A 24,993-nucleotide genomic window follows, 5' to 3' on the forward strand; every position below is an offset into this window, starting at 1 on the left:
GGAGATGATTTTTCATAGTCTTACATTAAGTCAGGGCAAGGTAGCTGTTACTTGGAAGAGTTTCCGGAGAATATAAAGCTGTCCCTTCCTGAATGTGAAGAGTTGAGGACGGAATTAACTCGAAAAAAAGTTGACCTCACTTTTTCCGTTAGAGTAACATGACCGTCTTTCCTTCCGTCTTGGGTAGGAGCCCTGGCGCCTTGATTTGGTGGGCTGAGAAAAGCGTCCCTCGGGGAGGCTTTCCAGAACCGGGATGCAGAAGTATGATGGGATGCAGACTCCAGATTCTAGATTTTTAATGAGATTAAGGGCGGGAAGACCCACCCACTCACCCTTGATTGACTCGGGCATGCTGGGACTTGCAGGCTAGCTGTGGCGCCGGGGCCGCTGGGAAATGTAGTCCCTGACCTGATGTGGGACATCGGTGTCCGGCGGGCCCAGGAGTGACAGCTCGTGAGGTAGGCTGCAATGACAAGGGTCTGAAATAGGTGTAGAGTGGGAGGGAACCTGCAAGCTGGCTGCTGGGGCTCCTGTCCTGTGGGTGCCAGAGTGGACACCCCCGTCCTGCTGCTGATGCAACGGGGCCTGTTGGGTGGTGAGGGCCAAGGAGCAACGGGACACTTTTCAGGGCTCCAAGGAAAGAGGACCGGGACTGGGTTATTTCTCCAGAGTAAGACCCTCCTAGCTGAGATTAAGGAGAAGTTTCCTCCCCATCCCTATTTCCACACACCACTACTAACCTTTCCCAGAGAAGCACCAGATGGATCACAACAGTTCCCTGAAGAGGGCATCAGAGCTATGCCCCGAGGCAAGGGTACTAGCAAGTATGCTGGACCCCACTGGTTGCCCTCCCGAAGGGAGATCCAGTTAGCGGCAAAGCAGTGGAAACCCATTTTTTTGGAAACATAGAGAGGGCCATTGTAGGAAAGAAGGTGAGGACAGGGAGAAGCGGGATAATCAGGCTCTCTCCTTTCTCTCCACAAAGGCTTCTTCTTCCTTCCCCACAGCCTTCTGAAGCAGCTCTGTGACAGCATGGGAGCTTCCCACCTTCCCTCTCCTAGAGTTTGACTACTTAGCATGGACCAGTCTGTGGCAATCCAGGAGACCCTGGCTGACGGGGAATACTGCATCATCATATCCTTTCGAGCTGTAGGTTGCCACCTAGCTCATGCCTGCCATGGCCTTGAGTGGTGGGATGAAGGTTGTGGAAAGTTCTGTTCTCTCTCTCTCTCTCTCTCTCTCTAAGCTATATGCGAGGGTAAACCAGCATTTGCCAAGCATTCATTTGGCTCAGGACTTTCCACCAGGTACTTTAATGCAGCTCTCCTCCCAACCCGCTGGGACGTGGGTATTGTTACACCCATTTGCAGATGAGGAAGACTCAGAGAGGGAAAGTAATTTGCCTGTGGGGGGAAGGGGGAAAGGCAGCCGTGGTGGAGTGGGCTGGATGAGAGGTTTGTCCTTGGCTTTCAGTTTTCCTTCACCCTGCGCAGCAGGCAGTACAAGGTGTGCTCTGTAACGGAGAGAGCAGGCAGAGCCGCCTGCTGGGGTTGGTGAGGTACCAGCCGCTGGAAGATGACGTTCAGGAGCATGCGTAAGTAGGCCTCAGACTCTGCGGGTCTGGGCCCCGGTTCTTCTTCAGTATCCTCCAACTCAGTCATTCTGCCTGAGCCTCCTAGAGTAATTAACATAATGATAGTATCTTTGGAACACGGAGTTCCAAGCCCCTTATAATCAGCAAGATGGTACACGGAAGCTTCTAGAGAAGAGGCAGTTATCACACTTGGCCGGATTTTGAGCTTGTGTGAGTGCCTGAATTTAAATCCTGACAACCGTGATCCTCAGCAAAGTGCTCTTCAGAGCTCTGATAACCCAGAGCAAAGATCAGAGGGCTGAACTGGGGATGGGAGCTCGCAACCAGCAATCCCAACACTCAGGAAGCCGAGGTAGGAATGCCACAAGGTCTAGGCCATCCTGGGCTACAGAGTGAGTTCCAAGACAGTCTAGGCTAATAGAGTGAGAACCTATCTCAAAAAGAGAGAGGATGGGGCTGAAGAGATGGTTCAGTGGTTAGAATGTGCACTGCTCCTTGAATTTGGTTCCCAGCAGCCACTTTCAGTGGCTTACAACCCCTGTGACTCCAGTTTCAGAGGATCTGAACCCTCTCTGGACTCTGAGCACGTGTGTGCGCGCGCGCGCACACACACACACACACACACACACACACACACACACACTGAGTAAAAACTAAAATATTTAAAAAGAGGGGAAGGGATGGAGATGGTTCAGTTAGTGAGGTGCCTACCACACAAGCATGAGGACCTGAGTTCGGATCCCGAGAACCCATGTAAAAAGCTGGGTGTGGAGAGATGGCTAAGTGGTTAGGAATCCTTGCTTTTGTAAAGGACTTAAATTTGGTTCCCAGCACCCACATCAGGCAGTGCACAGCTACCTGTAACTCCAGCTCCAGGGTTCAGATGTTTCCTTCTGGTCTCCATGGATATCCGAACACTTGATGCATCAACACACACACACAACACACCACCGCCACCACACAGACATATACACATAACTAAACATAAAGTAAATCGTAAAGAAGCTAGGGGAGGTAGCGAGACAGGTGGATCCCTGAAGCTGGTCTAGCTGAGTGAATGAGTTTCAGAATCACTGAGAGAATTTCACTAGGTGGGTCTAACTTGATAGGTGGAGAAACAGAAGTTCAGGGAGATGAAGGGAACCATGTAAGGACACACGGTTCCTGTCACTCACATGCTAGATGGCAGCAGATTGGCTTTTCTTCCAACTGTGAGGAGTTAGTTATGCTTTGATGACATCATCCACACATTACAGCTTCCTTGAGCACTGTGGATGGAAAGGGCCTGAGGCATGCTAGGGTACTGCCAGCAGAGCCTTGGGACCCACAGGTGACTGCAAGCACTTCTGCTCATTTCTGCTTTCTGCCCCCAGGCTCTTTCTGTATACACACCGGAGGATGGCCATCACGGGAGACGATGTATCTCTGGACCAGATAGTCCCACTCTCAAAAGACTTTATGCTGGAAGAAGGTGCTAGTCAGGCTGGGTGGTCTAAACTCCTCTCCCCTGGGTGCCCCCCAGCCATCTCTGCCTTTCCTGTAGCAGGGCGGGTGTGGCAAGAGCAGATGATGGAAACAGTGATGTTCATTTGCTAAAGGCATTCTCATTTCCCTCCCTCAGTGACCCCAGATGGTGAACTCTACATCCTTGGTGAGTAGTCCTTTTAATCAGGGTTCCTTTTGGGGCAGTGAAACAGAATCTGAAGATAGAAAGATGTGAATAAGAACATGCCTGGGTGGCCATGATACTATGTACCTGTGATCCTAGCAGGTGTGAGGCTGAGTTGGGGGGTTGTTTTGAGTTTGAGGTCTGCCAGGACTACAGAGTGAGTTCTAGGCCAGCCAGAGCTACAGACTGACAACAAACATAAAAGGGAGACTGTTAGGTTCGTGGGATGGTGTAGCAGAGAGAGGTGCTTGCTGCCAAGCCCAATGAGCTAAGTTTGAGCCTCAGAACTCACATAGTATAAAGAGAGAACCAGGCTGGGCATGGTGGCCTTTAATCCTGCACTCCGGACACAGAGGCAAGTGGATCTCTGTGAATTTGAGGCCAGCTTGGTCTACAAAGTGTGGCCAGGACAGCCAGAGCTATTACACAGAGAAACCCTGTCTCAAAAAAACGAGAGAGAGAGAGAGAACACCAGCTCCTGGAAGTTGTGTTCTAAATGTGGTATACTATGTTTATTTGTTTGCACACACAAACCAATAAATAAATGCAATAAAAAGAAAACTCTCCTGATATGCATGCTATGGTAAATAAGAACCTGAAGAATCAGACCTGCTCCCTCCACCAGCTATTTTCCATTATTCACCCCTTTATCATTGCAGTTAAGTTCTCCCAGCGGTTTCCATCACCTGAGACATCACAAGTTGTCACCTTTTTTTTCTCCTCCTCTTTTTCTTTTAAATTTTTTAAGACAGGGTAGCCCTGGCTGTCCTGGAACTCACTCTGTAGACCAGGCTGCCCTTTATTTAGTGTATGTGTGTCTGTCAGTCTGTCAGTCAAAGGACAACTTGTTCAGGCTTTGCAGCAAACACTTACTAGATAGCTGAGCTATCTCCAATGGCTCAAAGTCCCCTCTCCTTGGAGGCTTCACACCTTTCAGCTTGGCCCTTTCCTATGCATGGCATTCTCAGTGCCTGGCTCTCCTGTGGACCAGCTGATAGGGCACTCCAGTCCACTTCTGCATACTCTTCTATCTCCCAGGACAGGGAGGAGACAAGTCTGAAGAACCTGTCTCTGCCAGTTTTGGTATGGTGGTGATGAGGCTGATGGGCGTTCAGAGCTTTGGATTATCCTCTCTACGACATGGGGAAGATGCTTGTTTGGATGAGGAGGCACACAGGCCTCCTTTTATGTTCCATCAGCTTAAAGTCAAAGGAGCATGGGGAACCTGTGCCTTCTGATTGGCCATTTTGCAGATTCCACTCCTTTTTTTTTTTTTTTTTTTTTTAATTTTGAGATATGGTTTCTTTGTGTAGCCCTGTGTGTCCTGGAACTCGCTCTATAGACCAGGCTGGCCTTGAACTCACAGAGATCCACTTACCTCTGCCTCCTGAGTGCTGTTACCACTGCCAGGCAGAGCCCACATTTTTTTTTAAAGATTTTATTTTAATTTATTATGTATACAGTGTTCTCTGCCTACATGTATACCTTCATGCCAGAAGGTGGCACCAGATCTCATTATAGATGGTTGTGAGCCACCATGTGGTTGCTGGGAATTGAATTTAGGACCTTTGCAGGAACAGCCAGGGCTATTAACCTCTGAGCCATCTCTCCAGCCCCAGAGCCCACTCTTAAAGTACGTTTCAGTATTAGCTCGTGGTGGCTTCATTTCATGCCTTCTCTCTACAGGCTCTGATGTGACGGTACAACTGAATACAGCTGAGTTCAGGCTTGTATTCCAGCTACCCTTTGGTTCACACACCAGAATGTTCCTCCAGGAAGTTGCCAGAGCATGCCCAGGTAGGTAAGAACCAGGTTTCCTGGGAAGGCTGTGTTGGCTGGAGGCACTGGCCTACCCTCTCCATAGCTGACTTTCCAAACCCACGGCACCATCCCAAGGCTGTTGGCATAGAGTCAGAGTGTCTTAGCTGCCAGCCAACTACTGTGTTTGCTTTCCTTTTTTGAGATGAGGGTCTTGCTCCCAATTCCTGATCTTTCTGCCACAGCCTCCCTCCTGTGTGTTGCGATTACAAGCAACTATCACCACACCTGGCCCACCTTTGCTTTTCTGTTTTGGTTTCTAAACCTGAGTGTTAACGGGGCTGTGACCCGCAGGAATTCAAGGCTTCTTCCAAATTAGCTGGGAGGTTCAAATTCCAGTATCCAAGCCTAAAAGCAAGAGAAGTTTGTCAAGTGGATTCTGCCCTCAGATCTTGCTCTCTTCCCCACTGTAGCTGGGAAAAGAAAAAAAAAAAAAAAAAAAAAAAAAAAAAAAAAGTCTAGCTTTGGCCCAGCAGAGAGAAGTTAGCTGATAAATTAGTTTACATGGGAGGTCAGCCAGGCAAATAGAGGCGAGTCTGTATACAGAGCAGAGCCCCAGTAACAGAACATGCAAATTCATGCCGCCAGGTGCTGAGATTCAGGTGTTCACCCAGCGCCATTATGGAGGAGTTCCTTCAAAGCTAATGTCTTGTCTCTGCAGGAATGTACGGAAGGTTTGTCTCCTATGATAACTGTCTATGGGGCCTGACCTTCCAGTTCCAAGCATTTCACTAGGTGGTGTCAGGAAGATGACTGGCTTTGGAGGCAAATTGGCTTTGTGGTAAAAGGAAATCAGGACAAGAATTACAGAGCCTTGAATGGTTAAGGAGCTTAAGTGCTATTTCATAAGCAGGGAAACTTTACTTATAAATCATAAAATAATAAAGATAATTTATGATTGTTAGTCGTGGTTGTAGGCATGGGAATTACTCATTATTATTAAAGTTGGGCATCCATAACGTGGAAATACCAAACTGCAAACCCTCCAAAATCCAAACTTTTTTTGTTTGCCTTTCAAGACAGGGTTTTTCTATGTACCTCTGACTGTCCTGGAACTTTCTCTGTAGATCAGGCTAGCCTTGAACTCACAGAGATCCACCTGTTTCTGCCTCAAGAGTGCTGGGATCAAAGGTGTGCGCCACCACCACCCAGCTTAATTTCTTTCTCTTTTCTTTTTTTAAAGATGGGATCTTATGTAACCCAGGGCTGTCTTAAACCTGCTGTATAGTTTAGGATGACATTGAACTCTTGATCCTCCTGCCTCTCCAATGAATTCAAAGAGTACAGGGCCAAACTTATATAATTGCTTAATATTCTTTGGGCAGGGTGTCATAAAGACCCTTTGAACACAGCTTTGAACTGTGTATTCAAGGATAACCTTCATTTCCAGATCTCTCATCTCTACTTTTCAAGCGCTAGTGTAACAGGCATGAGCGTCCAAGCTTGGGTTTTATAATGCTGGGGTTCAAAACAGGCCCTTGTGCATGCTAGACTGGTTCTCTACTAAGCTACAGTCCCATCCCTTTCATTGTTAGTTTTGTGTGAGAGTGTCTCCCATAGCTTAGCTGGCTGGATATCTGTTTGGTACACAGTCAAGGTTGGCCTTGAACTCCTGATCCTCCTGCCTCTGCCTCAGTTGCTACCATTGCAGGTGTGTTCTACCTTGATCAGCTTCAAAAACCAGAAAATTGTTTTTGGAGTGATAATATACTGCAAATGGAAAATACCACATCATAAAATTCTGTTTTATGATCAAAATTATCAAATATCGCATATAATCAACTCAGTCTATGTGTGTAAGATATACAGGAAGTGTGCGTGAATTTTTCATTTAGAGTTGGGTTCCCTTTCTAACATGTGTCAGCCTGTCCCAAATATCCCAACATCTGAAGTCTGAATCCTTCTGGTCCAAGTAAGTGAAGAGAGATCCAATCTGTCAAACCAAAAAGCAGGGCTCTACAACTCCATAGTGTCTGGAGCCTGGCCAGTTCCGAGCAGTGCAATTCCTCACATCTATGAATCACCGTTTCTTTTCTTCCTCATTTTTCTTCCTCCTCCTCCCACCTCCTCTCTCTCTTTTCCCCCCTTGGTTTTTTTTTTTAATTATTTTATTTTATGTACATCAGTTTGAAGGTATCAGATCCCTTGGAGCTGGAGTTACAGACAGTTGTGAGCTGCCATGTGGGTACTGGGACTTAAACCCGGATCCTTTGGAAGAGCAGACAGTGCTCTTAACCACTGAACCATCTCTCCAGCCCCCCCCCCTTGGTTTTTTGAGACAGGGTTTCCCTGTGTAACAAGAGCCCAACTGTCCTGTACTCACTTTGTAGCCCAGGCTGGCCTCAAAACCACAGAGCTCCACCTGCCTCTGCCTTCCAAATGCTGGGATTAAAGGCAAATGCCACCATGCTTGGCTTCCTTCTCTTTTTTGGGGGAAGGGGTTTAAAACAGAGTCTCTCTATAGACCAGGCTGGCCTCAAAGTCACAGAGATTCTCCTGCCTCTTACTCCTGGTGCTAGGATTAAAAGTATATGCTACCATTTCATGACTGTTTTTGCAGTCTAATGTATGTAAATATATCTTCCTCATGGGGGTTGTAGGAATAAAAAGAAATAACACCCATAAAAATGGCTAGTACATAGAAGTCCAGAAAATACTTCCTCTTTCTATACTTGTAGAGAACTGTCTAAACGTTTTTATTTTTATTTATTATTTATTTCTTTATTTATTCATTCATTTGGTTTTTCAAGACAGAGTTTCTCTGTGTAGCCCTGTCTGTCCTGGAACTCACTCTGTAGACCGGGCTGGCCTCAAATTCAGAGATCTTCCTGCCTCCACCTCTGGAGTACAGGGATTAAAGGCAGGTGCCACCACTGCCAGGCATCTCTAAAGTTTATTGTTGATTAGTCATGCTTTAGACTCTTCCTTCTTTCCCTTCTTTGGCATTTTTGAGATAGGAAACAGGGCTCACTATATAGATCTGGGTGTCCTGGAACTCACTATGTAGAACAGGCTGGCCTCGAACTCACAGAGACCCATATGCCTCTGCCTCCTGGACACGATGCCCAGGTAGACTCTTTTCTAAGACAGTTAACCCTTACCATAACCTTACAAAGTAGGTATTAACAGTATCTCTTTATCATCAAAGGAACTCAGGCTTAGTGAGGGTAAGGGCTCTCCTGCCTGTATAGCTAGCAAATATGGGTTGCATCCTAGCTGAAACCAGGATTTGCTAGATGTCCTCTGGACCCTGAGGCTCTGCTCCAGTGCTTTTCTTTCCATGTTAACAGTTTAGAGAAATCTTCCTGGAGGAGGTGATGTTGAAGCTCAGACTATAAGGAAGAACAAGCATTTTTTTTCCCCCTAGTCAGGCAAAAGGAGGGAAAAGGTCATTGGGACTAGGGGAGGAGTGGTTGGTGGGACTGAACTTGGATAGGTGTGGAGAGAGCTGAGCCAGAGAAGCTGGCAAAGGGCAGCTCACGAAGAGTAGCAAAGTACAGAGAAGCTTGGACTCTGCCCTGTAGCTTTCGGAGAAACCTTAAAAGAGTTTGCAAATGTTTCCAGGAAGATTTGAAAGTTTGAGAAGCTCCTCTGGCAACTGGTATGGAAGTCAGTGAGAGCCTGGAGCAGGGACAGCAGTAGAGCTCTAAGAAGGTATGTGTCACCATGGTTCAGGCATAAAGAATAAGCCTTAGGCGGCTGAAGAGTTGGCTCAGCAGTTAAGAGCGCTGACCACTCTTGCAGAGGCTCTGGGTTCAATGCCCAGTACCCAGCTTATAACTGTAACGCCAGTTCTAGGGGACTTGTCTAGCCTCCTCGGGTACCAGCAAATGCATGGTGCACATGTATAGATGTTGGCGGAACATTCATTCACATAAAATAAACTGCTTTTTAAAAATGAGGCTTTAATCCCGGCACTCGGGAGGCAGAGGCAGACAGATCTCTGACTTCAAGGCCAGCCTGGGCTACAGAGTGAATTCCAGGACAACCAGGGTTACACAGAGAGACCTTATCTCAGGAAGAGAGAGAGAGAGAAGAGACTTAGACCAAGGATGTGGCTATGGGACTGGGGAAGAAGGAAAAGAGAGACAGTGAGATCATTTGAGAGCAAAGGTACCAAGGGGGCCATGAGTTTGGGTTGTGTTGACAACTTGATTTCAACTGATTAGAACAGTGCCTGTATATATTAGACATGAAAAAAAAATTGCTGAGAGGATGAACGGAGTGTGGTATTGGTACCTGAGGTCAGGGGCTGGGCTGGGTGTTTCTAGGTTCTTGGCCTCTTATCCAAAGAACTGAAAAAAATGGCTCACACAGATTTGCTAAAGAAGCAAGCTAACCTCAGTGGAACAAAGCTATATTGAAAGTTATAGAGGAAGAGCAAGCTTGACAGTGAACTGCCTGCGGGAGGCTACCTGAGGGTGCTGGCTATAGCCTACTGTGAGAAGGGATTTGTTACTAAGGAGTGTACTTTGGGTGGGTTCTCTATTTTGATTGGTAGGTTAAGTCATGTATTCATTTTTTTCTTCAGTGGGTACCCTTTCCCATAATGATTTTAATCATATTATACATAGACATAATTTAATTATTTATTTTATTTAATTAATTAAACTTATTTAATCAATTATTTAATTAATTAAACTTATTTAATTACACATGATATACTCTATAATAGCATCCAAACCAGTTTAGGCTGGGTCAGCCTTTCTATTCTTCAGACATGGATCCATTGGGAATAGGATTAACTAGAAAACCGTCTAAATTTGGTTGCTATCAGAGGCAATTTAGAGATGGGAGTATGTGTGGCTCAGACATACTCAGGATGTGGATGGTTCTTTTACTTCTTCAGACCTTAGTTTTCTGATCTAAGAAATAGAAAGATAAACTTGCCTTACCTACTCACCTAAGGATGTTGTGGGGATCAGGTGAGAGTAGGTATGGGCTAGTACTAAGTAACATTGACAATAATTGGAAAGCAGTGTCCTTTCATGCCACACTCCAGGATTTGAGTTTAGGTCTCCTCAATATGACCGTCTTGCAGATCCAATTTAGTTGAATCTGGTTCATGCGGTTCTACAAGCTGAGCAAGCAGGACAAGAAGGGTTTAGCAAGAAGGGTTAATGCCAGGGTTTGGGAGTCAGAGCTGCGGTTGAGTGAGAAGCAGAGGTGGCTCAGGAACTTCTGGAGGGGAGGGGTGCCACTGGGTTAGAAGTACCAGAAGGCTGTCTGTTTTTTTTTTTTTTTGTTTTTGTTTTTGACAAGCTTTCACTATGTTGCCCAGCCTGGCCTGAAATGCTCAGTCTTGTGCCTCGGCTTCCTAAATGCTGAGATTACATGAGTGCAGCCCAGACTGATCCTGAATTTCTGGTCCTCCCACTTCCACCTCCTGAGCTCTGAGACTGCAGGTGTCTCTGTCTTTCCCCATCCCCACCGCCCCTCACCCTCAGCTTTATGTGGTGCTAGGAATCCACAGCTTGGTACATGCTAGGCAAACACTCCTAACCAGCTACATCCCCAGACCTCAGAGGGCTTGTCCTAATAGTATATTAAATAGAATATAAAACATAGTTTATTTCTAGTTTGTCTGGAGTGGCCAGGAAGTTGCAGGTGGAGGATGGGGTGGGCGTGGGGGGAGTTAAATCCCCCAGCCTATTCTTGAGTGCTGGCATGCTGGCGTCTGGTTATGTCTCCTACTTTGCCATTCCACTTCGTGACCTTGCTTTTAGCCTTTCTGAACTTAGTTGCTTCCTCTATAAAATTAGGATAATAATTTCCTACCTAATAAAGTTTTCTGGATAATAAAGCGGTCCTGCTTTAGCAGAGAACTACTGTTAATTGCATTTGGATTTCAGATCCACGCCGAGCAAGAGGGAAACGGGCTTGAAGGGTCTCCACCACACACAACCTTACAGAAGGGCAGCTGGCTTTTTTAAACCCGTGGCTCAGTCCGTTCTCCGTTGTTCCTCCCACAGGTTTCGACCCTGAGACGCGGGATCCGGAGTTTCTGTGGCTGTCTAGACATAGGTGCGCAGAGCCAGATGCCCAATCGTGGAAACCGCGCAAGTGGAACTCAGACCCGGGTACCCGGAGCAGATTCACGCCCATTGGAGGAGGCAGGTATCAGTCTCGGAATGCACGGCGAGGATTGGAGAATGTCTTGCCTGAGGGGCCCTGGCTAACTTCAGATTGGGGGCAGGGCCAAGAAGGAGCCTGAGTTCCTATTGGCGGAGGAGGTGCAGGGGCGGGCCCGTGCAAAGACGGAGCGCGCGAGGCGGGCGGCGGGATGAAGTGCTTGAGGAAGCAGACTGGGAAATGTCGGCAGGCGGCGGCTCTCGGGAGCGCGACTGTGCAGGTCGGGCGGTCGCTGCGGAGCGGGGCTGCGGTGTCGGGCCTTCGGGAGGACTGGCGGGTCGGCAGATGGCTGCGCGGGGCGAAGGTCGAGGTCTTGGCCGTCGGCGAGGCGGGGATGCTGCGGCTAAGTTCTACCGCGAAGTTACTCTCCGCCAGGCGGGAGGGCAGCAGGCCGGTGACCAGCGGGTACCCGGGTATCCCGAGGCCGAGGGGTTAGGGAAGCCTCGTGGGTGACCCGCTGTGTGACCTCGGGCTGCTTGCTGCCGCTCTTGGCGTTTCGGTTTCTCCAGCCGAGGTAGTTCCTCAGTCCCTGTCTTTCGAGGGTGGTGAGTGTCTGTGGGGGTGTGCGCGGCTCTGACAGGGTTGGCCTCAGAGGAGATGCGGTTGGGGCCGGCGCTCCCTGTGCTCCGCAGCCGCCGGGACGGAGTGGCCTGTGCACATAGCCGGAGTGCAAGGGGGCCCTGGCTACAGTGAACACCGGAGGCCTTCGGGGATGAGGTTACAGGAGAACCCAGCTAGGTTTTTGCTGCTCGTGCCCTGGATAATGTGCAGCACAGAAGGCTGATTGTTGAACACGGTGTTGTGCTTTGCAGAGTGGGGGAGGAGGCGCCGGGCCGAAATTTGGGTCAGTCCCTGTGATTTAGGGCTCCCTGGCGTTTGTTTTTTCCAGGGTGTTGTCCACGAAGCACCGGGCTCCTGAGGGCTTTGGCGCAAACGCTAATACCCATTTGTACCATTCCTGTCCGTCCTTTGCTAGCGGTGCAAGTCTGTCAAGTAGCCTTGTCAAGTATGGGCCAGGACGTTCGCATAAATTCCGAGGCTTGAAAAATATGAGGAGTGGGGCGCCGTGACCTGTTGGGCAAGAGTTTGTAAAACGAGAGGAAACTAGGCAGCAGAGGACTTCCTCAGTTTTTCCTTCCTAGAAACTACCACAAGATGCCGCCGAAGCCCCCGATGGTGCAGATAGTGGGCAACTTTCTTGGACTTATCTGAAAGCTTGAAGCACAGCCGTTGCTTCAGTTTCCATGACCTTCTGGTTTGTGGTACTGGCACTGGTGAGCATTTAAGATGAACAACTCCTCCTTGCCCTTAACACGAGGCTTTCAGAAATGCAGTTAAGTGGAGAACTGGCCCACTGGCCGCACAAAGAGGTGTGGGTCCCGTCTTCTGCCCACATGCCAGAGCTGGCCTTTTGGGCTGCTGGTGGAGAGATATAGACGATGAGAAAATCAGGGCAGCCAGCTCTGAAAAGAGTTATCCGCCCCAGGGTGAGAAAAGTGCTCCGGTGGCAGAAGCATTCATTTTGCTTCACAAAGGAACAACTGGCCACATGCTGGAGAGGAATTACTGTCAAGGTTTTGCTTTGAGTTTTAATTCAAAAGATTCATCCGCATCATAATGCCCAACAGTAGGTGAGATTACGTGGGTAACTCTGCTAAGTTGCTGCTGTTGAAATTGGAAAGAATGGCAGCCCCCACTTCTGTTCGGGTCACCTCTGGCCTCAACAGAGAGTTGCTTCTTCTTTAAGAAATGGAAGGAACCGTCTGCACCACCTCTGGACGCACCAGTTAGGTCCAGCCCTAGTGGAGACAAGTAGTGGATTTTGATTCCTCCCATGTTGTGGACCCTCAAAATCCCCACTTCTCCAAAACCTGGGGAACTAACCCAAGGCCAAACACAGCTTCCCAGGGCTGTTTTTTTAGCCAGGTGTGGTAGCAATTGCCTGCAGTCCCAGCAGTTGGAGGAAAGTAGCAGGGCTAGGGGTTTAGCAGCATCTTTAGGTACACCAGTGAGCCCAAGGCCAGTGGCCACTTGAGCTACATGACGTGAGCCACTCTCTCACAAAAACAGACAGCTATTCTTCAGGAGCTGACCTTGGATGGAGAAAGGTCTGCTATCGAATAAATAGAGCTGAGATGGTACAGAGTCAGTCTAGCAGCATGATGGTCCTGGAAGGGTTAATAAGGGCATCGCAAAGGTCCAGGTGTTTGAGGGTGAAGTTAATCTAGTTTTCATCTTGTTCTTTTGCCTTGTTAGAGGAAGATCTCATTTCAGTGATTCTTTCCCCCATTTGTCTCAGCTGAATTCAAGAGTGCCAAGGTTAGGTAGGGGAGATAGCTCAGTGAGTAAAGTACTCACCTTGCAAGTACGAGGACCTGGGTTCTTATCCCTGGATCTCATGTAGAGCCAGGCACCATATTGTGGGCATCTGTAATCCCAGGGTTCCTGTGGTGGGATGGGAGGTGGGGACAGGACAATCTCTGGAAACTCGAAGGCCGCCTACCCTGCTGTATTCAGGGATGAAAAAAAGACTTTGTCTCAAATGAGGTGGAAGGTGAGGATTGCATATACACACGCAGACTCATCCCTCGGACTTGAACAAGAGAGTTCTAGGGTGAAGGGTGTGGACCGTAGTGGGAAAATGAGATGGAGCTAGTTTCTGACTAAGACTGTGTCTTCAGGGTCACAGAGGTGTCAGTGCTGGGCTGTGGCATGGAATACAGTGGCAGGTGCTCTTGGTCTCTGGAACATTATATAGTCTTGTTTCAGACAGTAGCTGTTGTGCTTTGTTATTTATTTTATTGCTTTTAACTTTGGGATGCTCCTTCCTTCCTTAATGAGAACAGAGTGTGGCTTGGGAGGAATGTCTCGTTATTGCTGTTAAGGGCTTCTTAACTCATACAGCCATACTGAGCATGGGGCTCAGTACTGTCTGAGTCATTTTGCAAAAAAGTTCACTGGCACTTCAGTCTGGGTTCACAGCAGAGACCTGGAGTTGCATTCTGGAGAGTTCTGAGCCATACACGGAAAAGGAAACAGCTCAAGCCCTGTGGGGTCATTTAACTAAATGGCAAGAACAGGAGCTGGGGTCCAGGAAAATGGCTCTTGCCACCAAGCCTGATGACCTGAGTTTGACTCCTGGAACTTATGTGGAGAAGGAGAGAACTGACTCCCACAAGATGCCCTCCGACTGTCACATATGCCCCATGTCATTCGTGTGTGTACTCACTTCACACACCCATTCCCACACACAAATTCATAGTAAATAAAGGAGTAAATGTAATTTAAAAAAAACAAAACCAACAAAGTGATAATGACATTATTTTCCAAGACAGGGTTTCTCTGTGTAGCTCTGCTGTCCTGGAACTCACTCAGGCTGGCCTTAAACTCACAGAGGTCTGCCTGTCTCTGTCTCCCAAGTGCTGGGATTATAGGAGTCCGCCACTAGTGCCCTACACATTTTGGTGTTTTCAAGCAGGTTCTTTTTCTTCTAGCTGATTTGAAGTCAGGCAGCTTTTTAATAGCTGGTGTGCGAGTGTGTGTGTGTGTGTGTGTGTGTGTGTGTGTGTGTGTGTATTTGTGTATTTGGAGGCCATAGGTCACCTCAGGTATTGTTCCCCAGGAGCCATCCATCTTGTTTTTTTGAGACAGGGTTTCTCATTGGTCTGGAGTTCTGAGTAGTCTAGGCTGACTGGTTATAGAGTCCCAGGAATCCTCCTGTCTCTGCCTCTCCAGTCCTGGGATTACAGGTGAAAGCTTTTTATATGCCTGGCTTTTTATATGGGTGCTTGGGATCAAACTCAGGTCCTCATGCTGATGTAGCAAGCACGACTGAACTCTGTCTAGCCCTCCAACCCAGTTTTCACTGCAGTAGGTTTATGAATATTTTCTCCTGGACCCAGGAAGCAAGGCATTAAACTCTGGCTGGCCTGTGAAAGGAAATGACTACTATTTATATCTTAGGGTAGCATAAAGGGTAACCTAGATTACCAGAGTCAGAGCCAGAGAGAATGTTAGAAAAATAGCCTGGGGGTTGGTTTTCTGTTTCTTTCATCCGGCTTCATGTCTGTGTTAATAAGTAAAACCTGCGTGACTGATGTATTCTTTCATTGTGGAGAAGATGAATTTGCCTTTTGTTTATCTTTGAGGTGGAAATACTGCCCATCATGTCCGATGCTGTAGGAAGTTCTTCAGGCTCCCAAGCAAATTAATTGGACTCATTTGTTTCTTTACACAAAACAAAATGGTATTCACTTTTCTTCCTTTTGTTGTTTCTGTCTCCATTTTTTTTTCCTTGTCCTATCCAACCTCTTGTTTCCACAACAGGCTAACCTCCTTAATAATTGTTTTCTTAAGAAAATAGTTGGTTTTGGAAGTCTGCAGTGTCTTGTCTGGAACATGAAAGGTGACCCACAGACACTCAATTAGGAGTGGAGCTTTGCACAGAAATCCTCAGGGCATGACAGTTCAGGAAGTGGGAAACATCAATATTTATTAGAGGAAGGACAGTGTTGAGGCAGAGAAACTGACTCTGTGTGTGTGTGTTATTTTGTTATGTTGTCTAAAATACACAGTAACAACAATAACAACAACAACCCAAACAAAAAAGAAAAATAATCCCAACAAAAACAAAAGCAGCTGGGCATGGTGGCTCATGCCGCTCATCAGGAGGGGGGCTGCATAGATCCTAGTTTGCTGTATGTGCAAGGCTCCAAATTCCCAGTACTAGAAAAAAAGTGGGAAAAAAAAATCCATTAATAATTGTGTAGACTTTACTGAAGATCCATATATGAACTGAAGCTAGCAAATATAATAGGAAGAGACTCTCATTCGTGGCATTTTGATAAGGATTTAAACAAAGTGCGTGTCTGAGTGGCCTGGATGTTTTAAAAATGAAAAGCTATTGCTTCCACAATATTAGGACGCTGTCTTGATTGTTCTTTTCTTTCTTTTTTCTTTGTGAGCATGTGTTGTACGCCTGTGTGTACGTACTGTGGGTACACAGATGACTTCTGTAGGTGTGTGGAGGCTGGTGTGGGTGTGAGATGCCCTCCTCCATCACTCTCTGTCACATTCTTTGAGACAAGGGTGCTCACGAACCTGGAGCTTCCCTGGATTTCTGCTAGTCTGGTGGCCACTGAGACCCAGCAATCTTTTCTGGGCCCGCAGCCCCTTCTTGCCAATGCTGGGCTTCTCTGTAGCCTTGGCTGTCTTGGGCTCTTTTTGTGGACCATGCTGGCCTCTAACTCACAGAGATACACCTTCCTCTGCCTCCCTGAGTGCTGGAATTACAGGGGTGCAGTGCACCACTATGCCCCGCTACTTGACTAAAATAGGAGTAAAAGTTTGCCTCCTGGGAGGAGGAATTTCTTACTTAGGGGAACTTTTACTAAGGAAACAGACATTGTATATGCCCACTCACAAGAGCTTAGACTTGGGTGGCCCCCTGAGCCTCTGCAGGAATGGTTTCTTTCCAGTGAGAGCGGCAGATCTTTACTTCCAAGTCCTGGGATTACAAGTGATGTAGTGTGCTGCTATGCTCAGCTACTTTTTCACCTGCTCCTCTCTCCCCTTCGTTTTTTAGAAACAGAGCTTCACACAGTCCAGGCCAGGCTTGAGCTACCGAGGATGTCCATGAACTCCTGGTCCTCCTGCCTACACTCACTCCTCATCTGCGGGGAGTACGGCCCTTGCCAATCTGCCTGCTGTCACAGTCTCTCCTCTTCACCCCTTCTCCTCTTTCTTTTCTTTCATTGCAGCCACTGAAAGCCGTGGTCATTTTTATTGTTATATTTCTGTCTCTCTCTCTCTCTCTTTCTTTCTCTTTCTCACAATTGCAGTGACCACCTCCCCCACTGGTCTCTCCCTTCCTCTTCCCCCCTTTCTGGCTATCAAGCCTGGTGTCCTGCTAGACAGTTACTTTCCCACTGAGCCATTCTCTCAGCCCTTGCCTTTCTTCCTGTATTTAGATTCACCCCTCTCTCCCAGATCTCCTTAGAGCACACTTTGTATCACATCCCACTAGTGTCTGAGGGTGAATGAATATTACTCCACACCCCAGTGCCTATGGGATAAAGTTCAGATCCCTAAGTGCTCCTTTCAGCCCTTACAGGGCTTCACCACAGCTGGCCTCCAGTCTCACCTGCACCACGACCCACCTTTATTCACTTCAAATGATTATTGTTTCTGGATAAAGCCCTGTGCTTTCTCATCTCTTCATTGATAGCAGTTTTTTGAGACAGGGTCTTCAGTATGTAACCGTGGCTGGCCTTGAAGTTACAGAGATCCACCTGCCTCTACCTCCCAGTGCTGTAATTAAAAGGCATGTTTACCATGGCCATCTAGGCTACATTTTGAGCAATTTATTTATTTGTCACACATCTATACACATGTACCTGCATGCACCGTGGAGCAAGTGTGGGTTCTGAGGATTAAACTCAGGTTGTCAGGCTCAGCAACAAGAGCCATTTCTTCAGTCCTGGTTCCATTTTTTTATAAGCTTGAACTTGAACTTTTGAACTTGCTGTTCTTGGCATTTTGTTTAAGTAGGTGCTCAAAAAGCAAAGCAAAACAAAACAAAGTCTGTCTGAGCCAGAGCCAGCAAGGCGTGGTTCATGCCTGTAATTGTAAATACTTGGGAAGTGGAGGCAGGTGGATCAGGAGTTTGGGTCCAACTGGGCTACTTGAGGCCCACTCTCAAAGGGGAAAAGAAAAATCTGCCTTTGGTTGAGCTGAGGAAACTGTACAAATTGTAGACTTCACAAGCAGAGGACTCCTCCCCCGCTTCCTGGCTTGTTCTTCCCACTTCTCTTTCAGCTTTATCACCAGACCACAGACAGTTCACAGAAGGACCGCTGAAGAGACAGCCTGGAGGAAAAGTGAAGTCATCTCCAGTAGCCCATCACCACTGACCTGTTGTTGAGTGACTGTACCGGAGTCTCTCTCCTTGAAAGCTTGACTGGTTGTTTTTCAGTCCTGTTTTACCTAATTAAGTTTGTACAAGGTACAAACCAGATTTTGAATTCAGGACTCAGGACAAAAAATGTGGTTTTTAGGCTTGGGTTTCTGCCTCCTGTTCCTGCCTCCTTGAACATTTTAATCTTGATTTTTTTGTGTGTGTCCCCCTCCCAAGTGCTGAGATTAGGAGCATGGTTTTGTAGTACTTTTTTTTAAGGACACAAGATACTGGTCTCAATGTTAACAAAATGGACAAAATCAAACAATTGAAGCATAGTTATTTGACTTAGGGGAACTTGCAGGAAGTGCTGCAGACCTGGCCACCTATGCCATCTAAGGAAAGCTGAAAACGACTAAGCCACTTGTGGTGGTGCGCACCTTTAATCCCAGCACTTGGGAGGTAGAGACAGACCTGTGAGTTTGAGGCAGGCCTGTTCAACAAAGCGAGTTCCAGGACAGCTGGAACTACACAGAGAAACCTTGTTTCAAAAAAAAAAAAAAGACAAAAACCAAGCACAAACAAACAAACAAACCCCAAAACTGTTTGGATTGGTGGCCAGGCTCAAAGGGAACAAAGGGTTCTTTCCATTCTTTTTTTTTTTTTTTTTAGATTTACTTATTTATTATGTATATTATGTTTTGCCTGCATATACGCCTGCACACCAGAAGAGGGCAGCAGATCTCATTATAGATGGTTGTGAGCCACCATGTGGGTGCTGGGAATTGAACTCAGGGCCGCTGGAAGAGCAGCCAGTGCTCATACCTCCAAGCCATCTCTCCAGCCCCCATTTCCATTCTTTTAATGCCAGGTGCCTTATGTTATTAAGTGCACTCACTAACGCCTAGCTTTGAGTACTGGGTACTATGTAACACTTTGTTCTCCTTTGCTGTAAGAATAAACTCAAAGCCTGGCATGGCGGTAGAAGGACTGGGAGTTCAAGCCCAGTCTGTAACTGGAAATAATCATGTGAAGTGCTATTATGTCATTCTCAGAGGAAAAAAAATATTCAGGCCTGTGGAACAGCTCAGTCCTTAAAGTCCTTGCTGCATAAGCAGGAGTTTGTTCTTTGGCACCCAGTAGAGCCGGGTTGGTGGCATGCTCCTTTAATCCCAGTGCTGGGGAGGCAGCGGCAGAAGGACCCCTGGGGCTCACTGGCCAGTCTAGTCTAATCCACAAGCTCCAGGTAGTTGAGATAACCCATCTCAAAAAGCACAGACGTGAGCACGACACACACAGAGTATTCCATGTTCTTTTCTTCTCATTTGTGCTTCCTCGATTTATGTGGGCATATAAAGTCGTACGCGTGTAGATGATGTGCAAGTAGAAATGAAGCCATCTAGGGGAATGAAGAGGACTAATGGGAAGGGGAGGGGAAGAAAGAAAGAGGGGCATTGTGTGTGTGTGTGCTCAAAGCGTTGACTTTTATGGAAATGGCCTTATGTAACCCAGCATACTATAATAATAAAATAATTAACTAAAAATGTCCTCTTACCCTCCAAAGTAGAAGAAGAAGAAGAAAAAAAAAAGAAGTTCAAGGTTTAAGTGAAGTTCAAAGTCTTACCATTTGGCTCAGAATGTATCACAACTATTATTAGGAGTTGCAATTTATTAAGCAATTACTGTGCTCTCTGGACCTTAATGTGCTGTAAAAGTTCTAGGAGCCAGGTGTGGTGGCACATACTTCTAAGGTAGAGGCAGGGGAGCAGTGAATTTGTAAGTTAGAGACCGTTCTCCTGTCCACCATGGGACCCTATCTCAAACAATAATAAGGGTTCTGGAAGGACATCTTTATTTTTCATTTTGGGAGTATATTAAGGTGTTTGGGTTTGCTTTGTTTTTGTTTTGATTTTTTAAGACAGGTTTTCTTTGTGTAGCCCTGGCTGTCCTGGAACTTGCTTTGTAGACCAGGCTGGCCTTGAACTCATAGAGATCCTCCTGCCTCTGCTTCCCAAGTGCTGGGATTAAAGGCATGCGCCACCACTGCTCAGTAAGTTTTGTGTTTTGTTTTTTTTTAATACCATGACAAAAATACCAGAGGAAAACAACTTAAAGTGGACCAGGAGATGGTTCAGTAGTTAAGAGCCCTTGGTGCTCTTACAGAGGACCTGAGGTCAGGTTCCAGTACTCCACACTGGCAGCTCACGACCACCTGCAACTCCAGCTCTAGGGGACCCAATACCTTCCAGCTGCTGAGGATACCCACACATGTACACCCCCCCCCCCCCACATACATACATACACACAAGAATTCATTTTGGCTCATCATGCTTTCAGAGATTTAAGTTCGTGGTCCTCTGCCTCTATTGCTTTCTCCCTGCCCCCTTTGTTCTTTTTTCTTATTTCTGTTTGCTTTAGACTTCTGGTAAAGTGAAACCACCCTACTGAAAGAATATGGTAAAGGAAACTTGTTTACTCCCTGGCATCTGGGAAGCAGAGGGATCCTGGGGCAAGATGCATCCTTATGCCAGTAGAGGGTGTCTGGTCTCTTGGAGCAAGAGTTACGGGTGGTTGTGAGCTGCATCTGTACAAGACCCTGAAGTAGGTGCTGGTAAGTAAACCCAGATCCTCTGCAAGAGCAGCAAGAACTTTTGACCATTGAGCCATTTCTCCAGCTCGTAAGGAGACTGGACACTTCACTAAGCAATGTGGGGGTTTATTACTTCTGAAGAAGAAGGGAAAGAGCAGAGCAAAATTTCCTAGTGCCTACTACATACCAGACAGTGCTTTATTTTGAGACAGGGTCTTATTCTGTAGCTTCGTCTGAGTCTGGTACACACTGACTGCAGGGCTGGCTTTAAAGAGTCCTCCTGCATCAGTCTCCTGTGTGCTGGGGTTACAGCTATGAGCTGTGGTCATACTTTTCAAATGAGGAAACAAACTATCTTTTGCCTGAGGTTTCATATGATGTAATGGATGGAGCCAGGAAAATGTTCAGCTTTATTTATTTTAAAACCTGAGGTTTTCTCCAAAGTTCCTCTAATGTTTCTTAAAGTACTAGATGAAGCTCTCTGGATTCACAGAGACACCTGCTCACGAGGGTGAGCAGAGCTTAGTGAGAGGGCAAGCAGGAGTTGAGGCTGGGTTCTACAGGCAAAGAACCCACAAGTAGGAGAGACCTCATGTGGAAGTGGGAGTGAGCGCAGCATGTGGGGGAACCTGTCCTTTTAGATTGAGATGTCTGGGTGGTGGATTAATGAGGGAGAAGAAAGCCAATATGCAAAGGGCCTTGGATGCCAGTTGAACCAGTTTTGGTCTTAACCTACAGGCATTGTCTAACCCTGAAAGTTTTGGAACAGAAAGATGAAATCAGAGTTTCATGTGGCCAAACCAGAGACTACATTGGGAAGGAGAAGTGGGCGGATCTCCTTGGCTCTTGTAGCAGCAAATGAGGAGGTGGCAGCAGTAGTGAGAATGAACAGACACTTGACTGACTCAGTCTGGGGCCCCCAGAAGGTGAGTGGACGGCAGGAGAGTGATGGGGGTGCTACTGACTGCAATGAGAGCTCAGGCAAAGACCATAGTTTTACCTGGGACCCACCTAAGTATAGAACATCCTGTGGAGGCTCTCAGGAGATAGGAAGGCTGAGCTTACAGTGAACCATGATGTCTGGCCATCCCTAGAGAAGGGTCTGGGCCTGAATCATCAGTGATAGTTATGATATCAGCTCCAAGTTTATATAAAGTGAATTTAAAAACTGAGTTGTCGGGCTGGAGAGATGGCTCAGAGGTTAAGAGCATTGGCTGTTCTACCAAAGGTCCTGAGTTCAATTCCCAACAACCACATGGGGGCTCACAGCCATCTATAATGAAATCCTGTGCCCTTTTCTGGCATGTAGGTGTATGTGCAGGCAGAATAATGTATAAATAATAAATAAATATATAAAAAAACTGAGTTGTCACACTGTAGGTGTTTTGTGTATTTAATGGTCATAATTTTGGACAAGGCATTTGTCCTCAAAAGTCTTTTTTTTTTTTTTTTTTTCTTTCCCTGAGACAAGATCTCACTATATAGCCTGGGTGGCCTTAAACTCAGAGATCTACCTGCCTCTGCTTCCCAAGTGGTAGGATTAAAGGTATGGTATCAGCATGTTCAGTTTGTTTGTTTGTTGTTATGGTTGGATTTTGTTTGTTTGTTGTTGTTTTTCGAGACAAGGTTTCTCTGTGTAGCCTTGGCCCTGGCTGTCCTGTAACTCACTCTGGAGACCAGGCTGGCCTCAAATTCACAGAGATCTGCCTGCCTCTGTGTCCTGAGTGCTGGGATTAAAGGCCTGAGCCACCATTTGCCTAGCTTTTGTTTCAGTTTTTTAAAAAAATACTTATTCATGTGCATGAGTGGGTAGGTATGTCAGTGAGCCTTTGGAGGTCAGAGGACAATATGGAGTCAGTTCTGTCCTGTTACCTGTATATGGGTTCCAGGGCTTAAACTCAGGTCATCAGGCTTGCAAGTGCTTTACCTTAATGAGCCATCTTACAAGCTCAGAAATAGGATTTTTTAATTTGAGTTTCCATTTTTACTCTCTTGTAAAAAGCCCAGACTCTACATGAGTGGTAGGCTTGGTGCTGAGAGTTTGAAGCTGAGGCCTAGTCTCCTGTCTTCATTTTGTAGTTTTTGGCCTTGTTTGACTTCTAGAGTACCTAGGCTACTGAGGTGAATGATGGCTTCCAGTTAATTGTGGGAAAAGGCATCAGCTGGAGGAGGAAGGTACAATTGATTTTCTTCAGCTGAGGGAGCAGAGACTTCAGGTCAGATAGCTTGTTCTAGGTCATGCACAACCAGAGGCAGTAGAACAGAAGTTTCTGACTCCAAAGCTTGTGTCTTTATGTAATGCGAAAACCACAGATTAGGGCTGGGATGTGGCTCAGTTGGTCGAGTGCTTGCCTCATGTGCACAGAGCCAGAGGTTTGATCCATAGCCCTCTACAAACTGAGTGGGCACAGTGGCACACGCCTGTAGTCACAGTTCTCAGTAGATGAAGGCAGGATGGTCAGAAGTTCAAGTCACTCTGTTCTACATACTTGAGTTGCTCTTCCAATTTTTCTTTGTAGATCTTTATTTTCTGATGCTATTAAAAGATTCCTGGTTGGGTGTGCTGTCACCAACACATCTTTAGTCCCAGCACTTAGGAGGCAGAGTTAGGCAGATATGTGAGTTTGAGGCCAGCCTGGTCCATTTACTGAGCCTCAGGCCAGCCAGGGCTACATAGACCCTGTTTCAGAAAACTATAACAAAAACAAAACCCCCAAACCCCGATGCTGCATAATGTATAAAGAAAAAGAGACTGTGTTTGAAAGAGAGAAAGGAATAGAGGTGGGGGGAAGGGTGGTCATATGGAGGGTTTGGAGGGAGGAAAGGGAAGGGGGAATTATATAATTTATATATATATATATACACACACACACATACATACATACATACATATATACATATATATGTATTTTCCGGTTTTTCTTTTTTTTAATTAATTTATTCACTTTACATCCCAATTGTAGCTCCCTCTCTTCTTCCCTCCTGGTGCCACACTCCCTCCCTCTTTATCCCATACCCCCTTTCCTGTTTCTCAGAGAAGGGGAGTCTCCCTTCTTACCAACCCACCCTAGTTTATCAAGTCACATCAGGACTGAGCATGTCCTCTTTCCCTATGGCCTGGCAAGGCAGCCCCACCAGGGTGACATAATCAAAAGCAGCTAATAGAGTCCATGTCAGAGACAGCACCTGCTCCCATTACTAGGGAACTCACATGAAGATCAAGCTGCCCGTCTACTACATCAGTGTCAGGGGGCCTAGGTGTAGTCTATGCATGGTCCTTGATTGGTGCTTCAGTCTCTGCAAGGCCCCCATGGGCCCTGGTTAGTTGGCTCTGTTGGTCTTCTTGTAGAGTATCTGTTACCTCCAGGTCCTTCTATCCTTCCCTCCTCCCCCCTTTTCCACGAGTCCCTATGCTTCACCCAATGTTTAGCATGAGTCTCAGCATCTGTTTTGATCCACTGCTGGGTGGAGCCTCTCAGAGGACAGCTACTCTAGGATCCTGTCTGTGAGCATAGCAGAACATCATTAATGGTGTCAGGGGTAGGCTCTCTCCCATGGGTCTCAGGTTGGGCCAGGCATTGGTTGCACCTTCCCTCCATCTGTTTTATCTTTATCCTTGAACATCTTGTAGGCAGGGTAAATTTAGGATTGAAGTTTTTTGTGGTGGGGTGGTGTTCTTTTCCCTCCACTTGGAGTCCTGTCTAGTTAGTATCCTCTTCAGTCTCTATGACCCCTCTATTAGTAGTCTCAGCTCTTCTACAGTTTTTCAAGACAGGGTTTCTCTGGGTAGCCCTGGCTGTCCTAGAACTCACTCTGTAGTCCAGGCTGGCCTCAAACTCACAGAGATCCGTCTGCCTCTGCCTCCCAAGTGCAGGGATTGAAGGCGTGAGCCACCACTGCTGGGCTTTAGTTAAAAATTTTTTTTAAATGTTTCTTTAGCTTACAGTTTTAGAGGCCAGAGGTCCAAGTTTGAGGACCCCATCTTTTGACTGTGTGTGGCAGAGGTCCCACTGTGAAGCCAGAAGGGATTAAGGGCTAGGGTTGTTCTTTTTGGAATGACTTGCCGTTGAGGGAACTAACCGGTATCCCACAAGACCAGCCTTAGTCCCTTCTGAGACTGGCATCCCCAGCTGACCAGATCACCTATAGCCGCCTGAGCTATAGAAGTCCCACCACCACTTGCCATTGCTAAATGAAGGCTAACCTTCCAGAGAAGTGTTGTGGGCAAGCTGCATCTAAACCACAGCGGTGTGTGTGTGTGTGTGTGTGTGTGTGTGTGTGTGTGTGTGTGTGTG

At 46.8% G+C, this 24,993-nt stretch overlaps 1 protein-coding gene across 7 annotated transcripts in view; it reads left to right on the plus strand.

The window, feature by feature from the left end:
* Nucleotides 1-421: 421 nt before the first annotated feature.
* Inpp5b (inositol polyphosphate-5-phosphatase B) overlaps nucleotides 422-24,993 on the plus strand; it is a 57,806-nt gene continuing 33,234 nt past the window's right edge. Inside the window, exons 1-7 of one of the 7 annotated variants that reach the window (XM_055611066.1) lie at nucleotides 422-458; nucleotides 986-1,134; nucleotides 1,497-1,594; nucleotides 2,968-3,065; nucleotides 3,216-3,245; nucleotides 4,950-5,060; nucleotides 11,054-11,194. In XM_055611066.1, the coding sequence (XP_055467041.1) occupies nucleotides 1,078-1,134; nucleotides 1,497-1,594; nucleotides 2,968-3,065; nucleotides 3,216-3,245; nucleotides 4,950-5,060; nucleotides 11,054-11,194 (535 nt within the window). In that variant the 5' untranslated portion in view covers nucleotides 422-458; nucleotides 986-1,077. Of the gene's footprint in view, nucleotides 459-985; nucleotides 1,135-1,496; nucleotides 1,595-2,967; nucleotides 3,066-3,215; nucleotides 3,246-4,949; nucleotides 5,065-8,619; nucleotides 8,736-10,465; nucleotides 10,487-11,053; nucleotides 11,199-11,365; nucleotides 11,434-24,993 lie in introns of those variants that run through there. The other 6 variants (XM_055611071.1, XM_055611068.1, XM_055611067.1 and 3 more) reach the window with 6 other exon arrangements.

This window comes from Psammomys obesus, unplaced genomic scaffold (assembly GCF_907164565.1).
Source record: "Psammomys obesus unplaced genomic scaffold, mPsaObe1.curated_primary_1811, whole genome shotgun sequence".
Classification (NCBI taxonomy): Eukaryota; Metazoa; Chordata; class Mammalia; order Rodentia; family Muridae; genus Psammomys; species Psammomys obesus.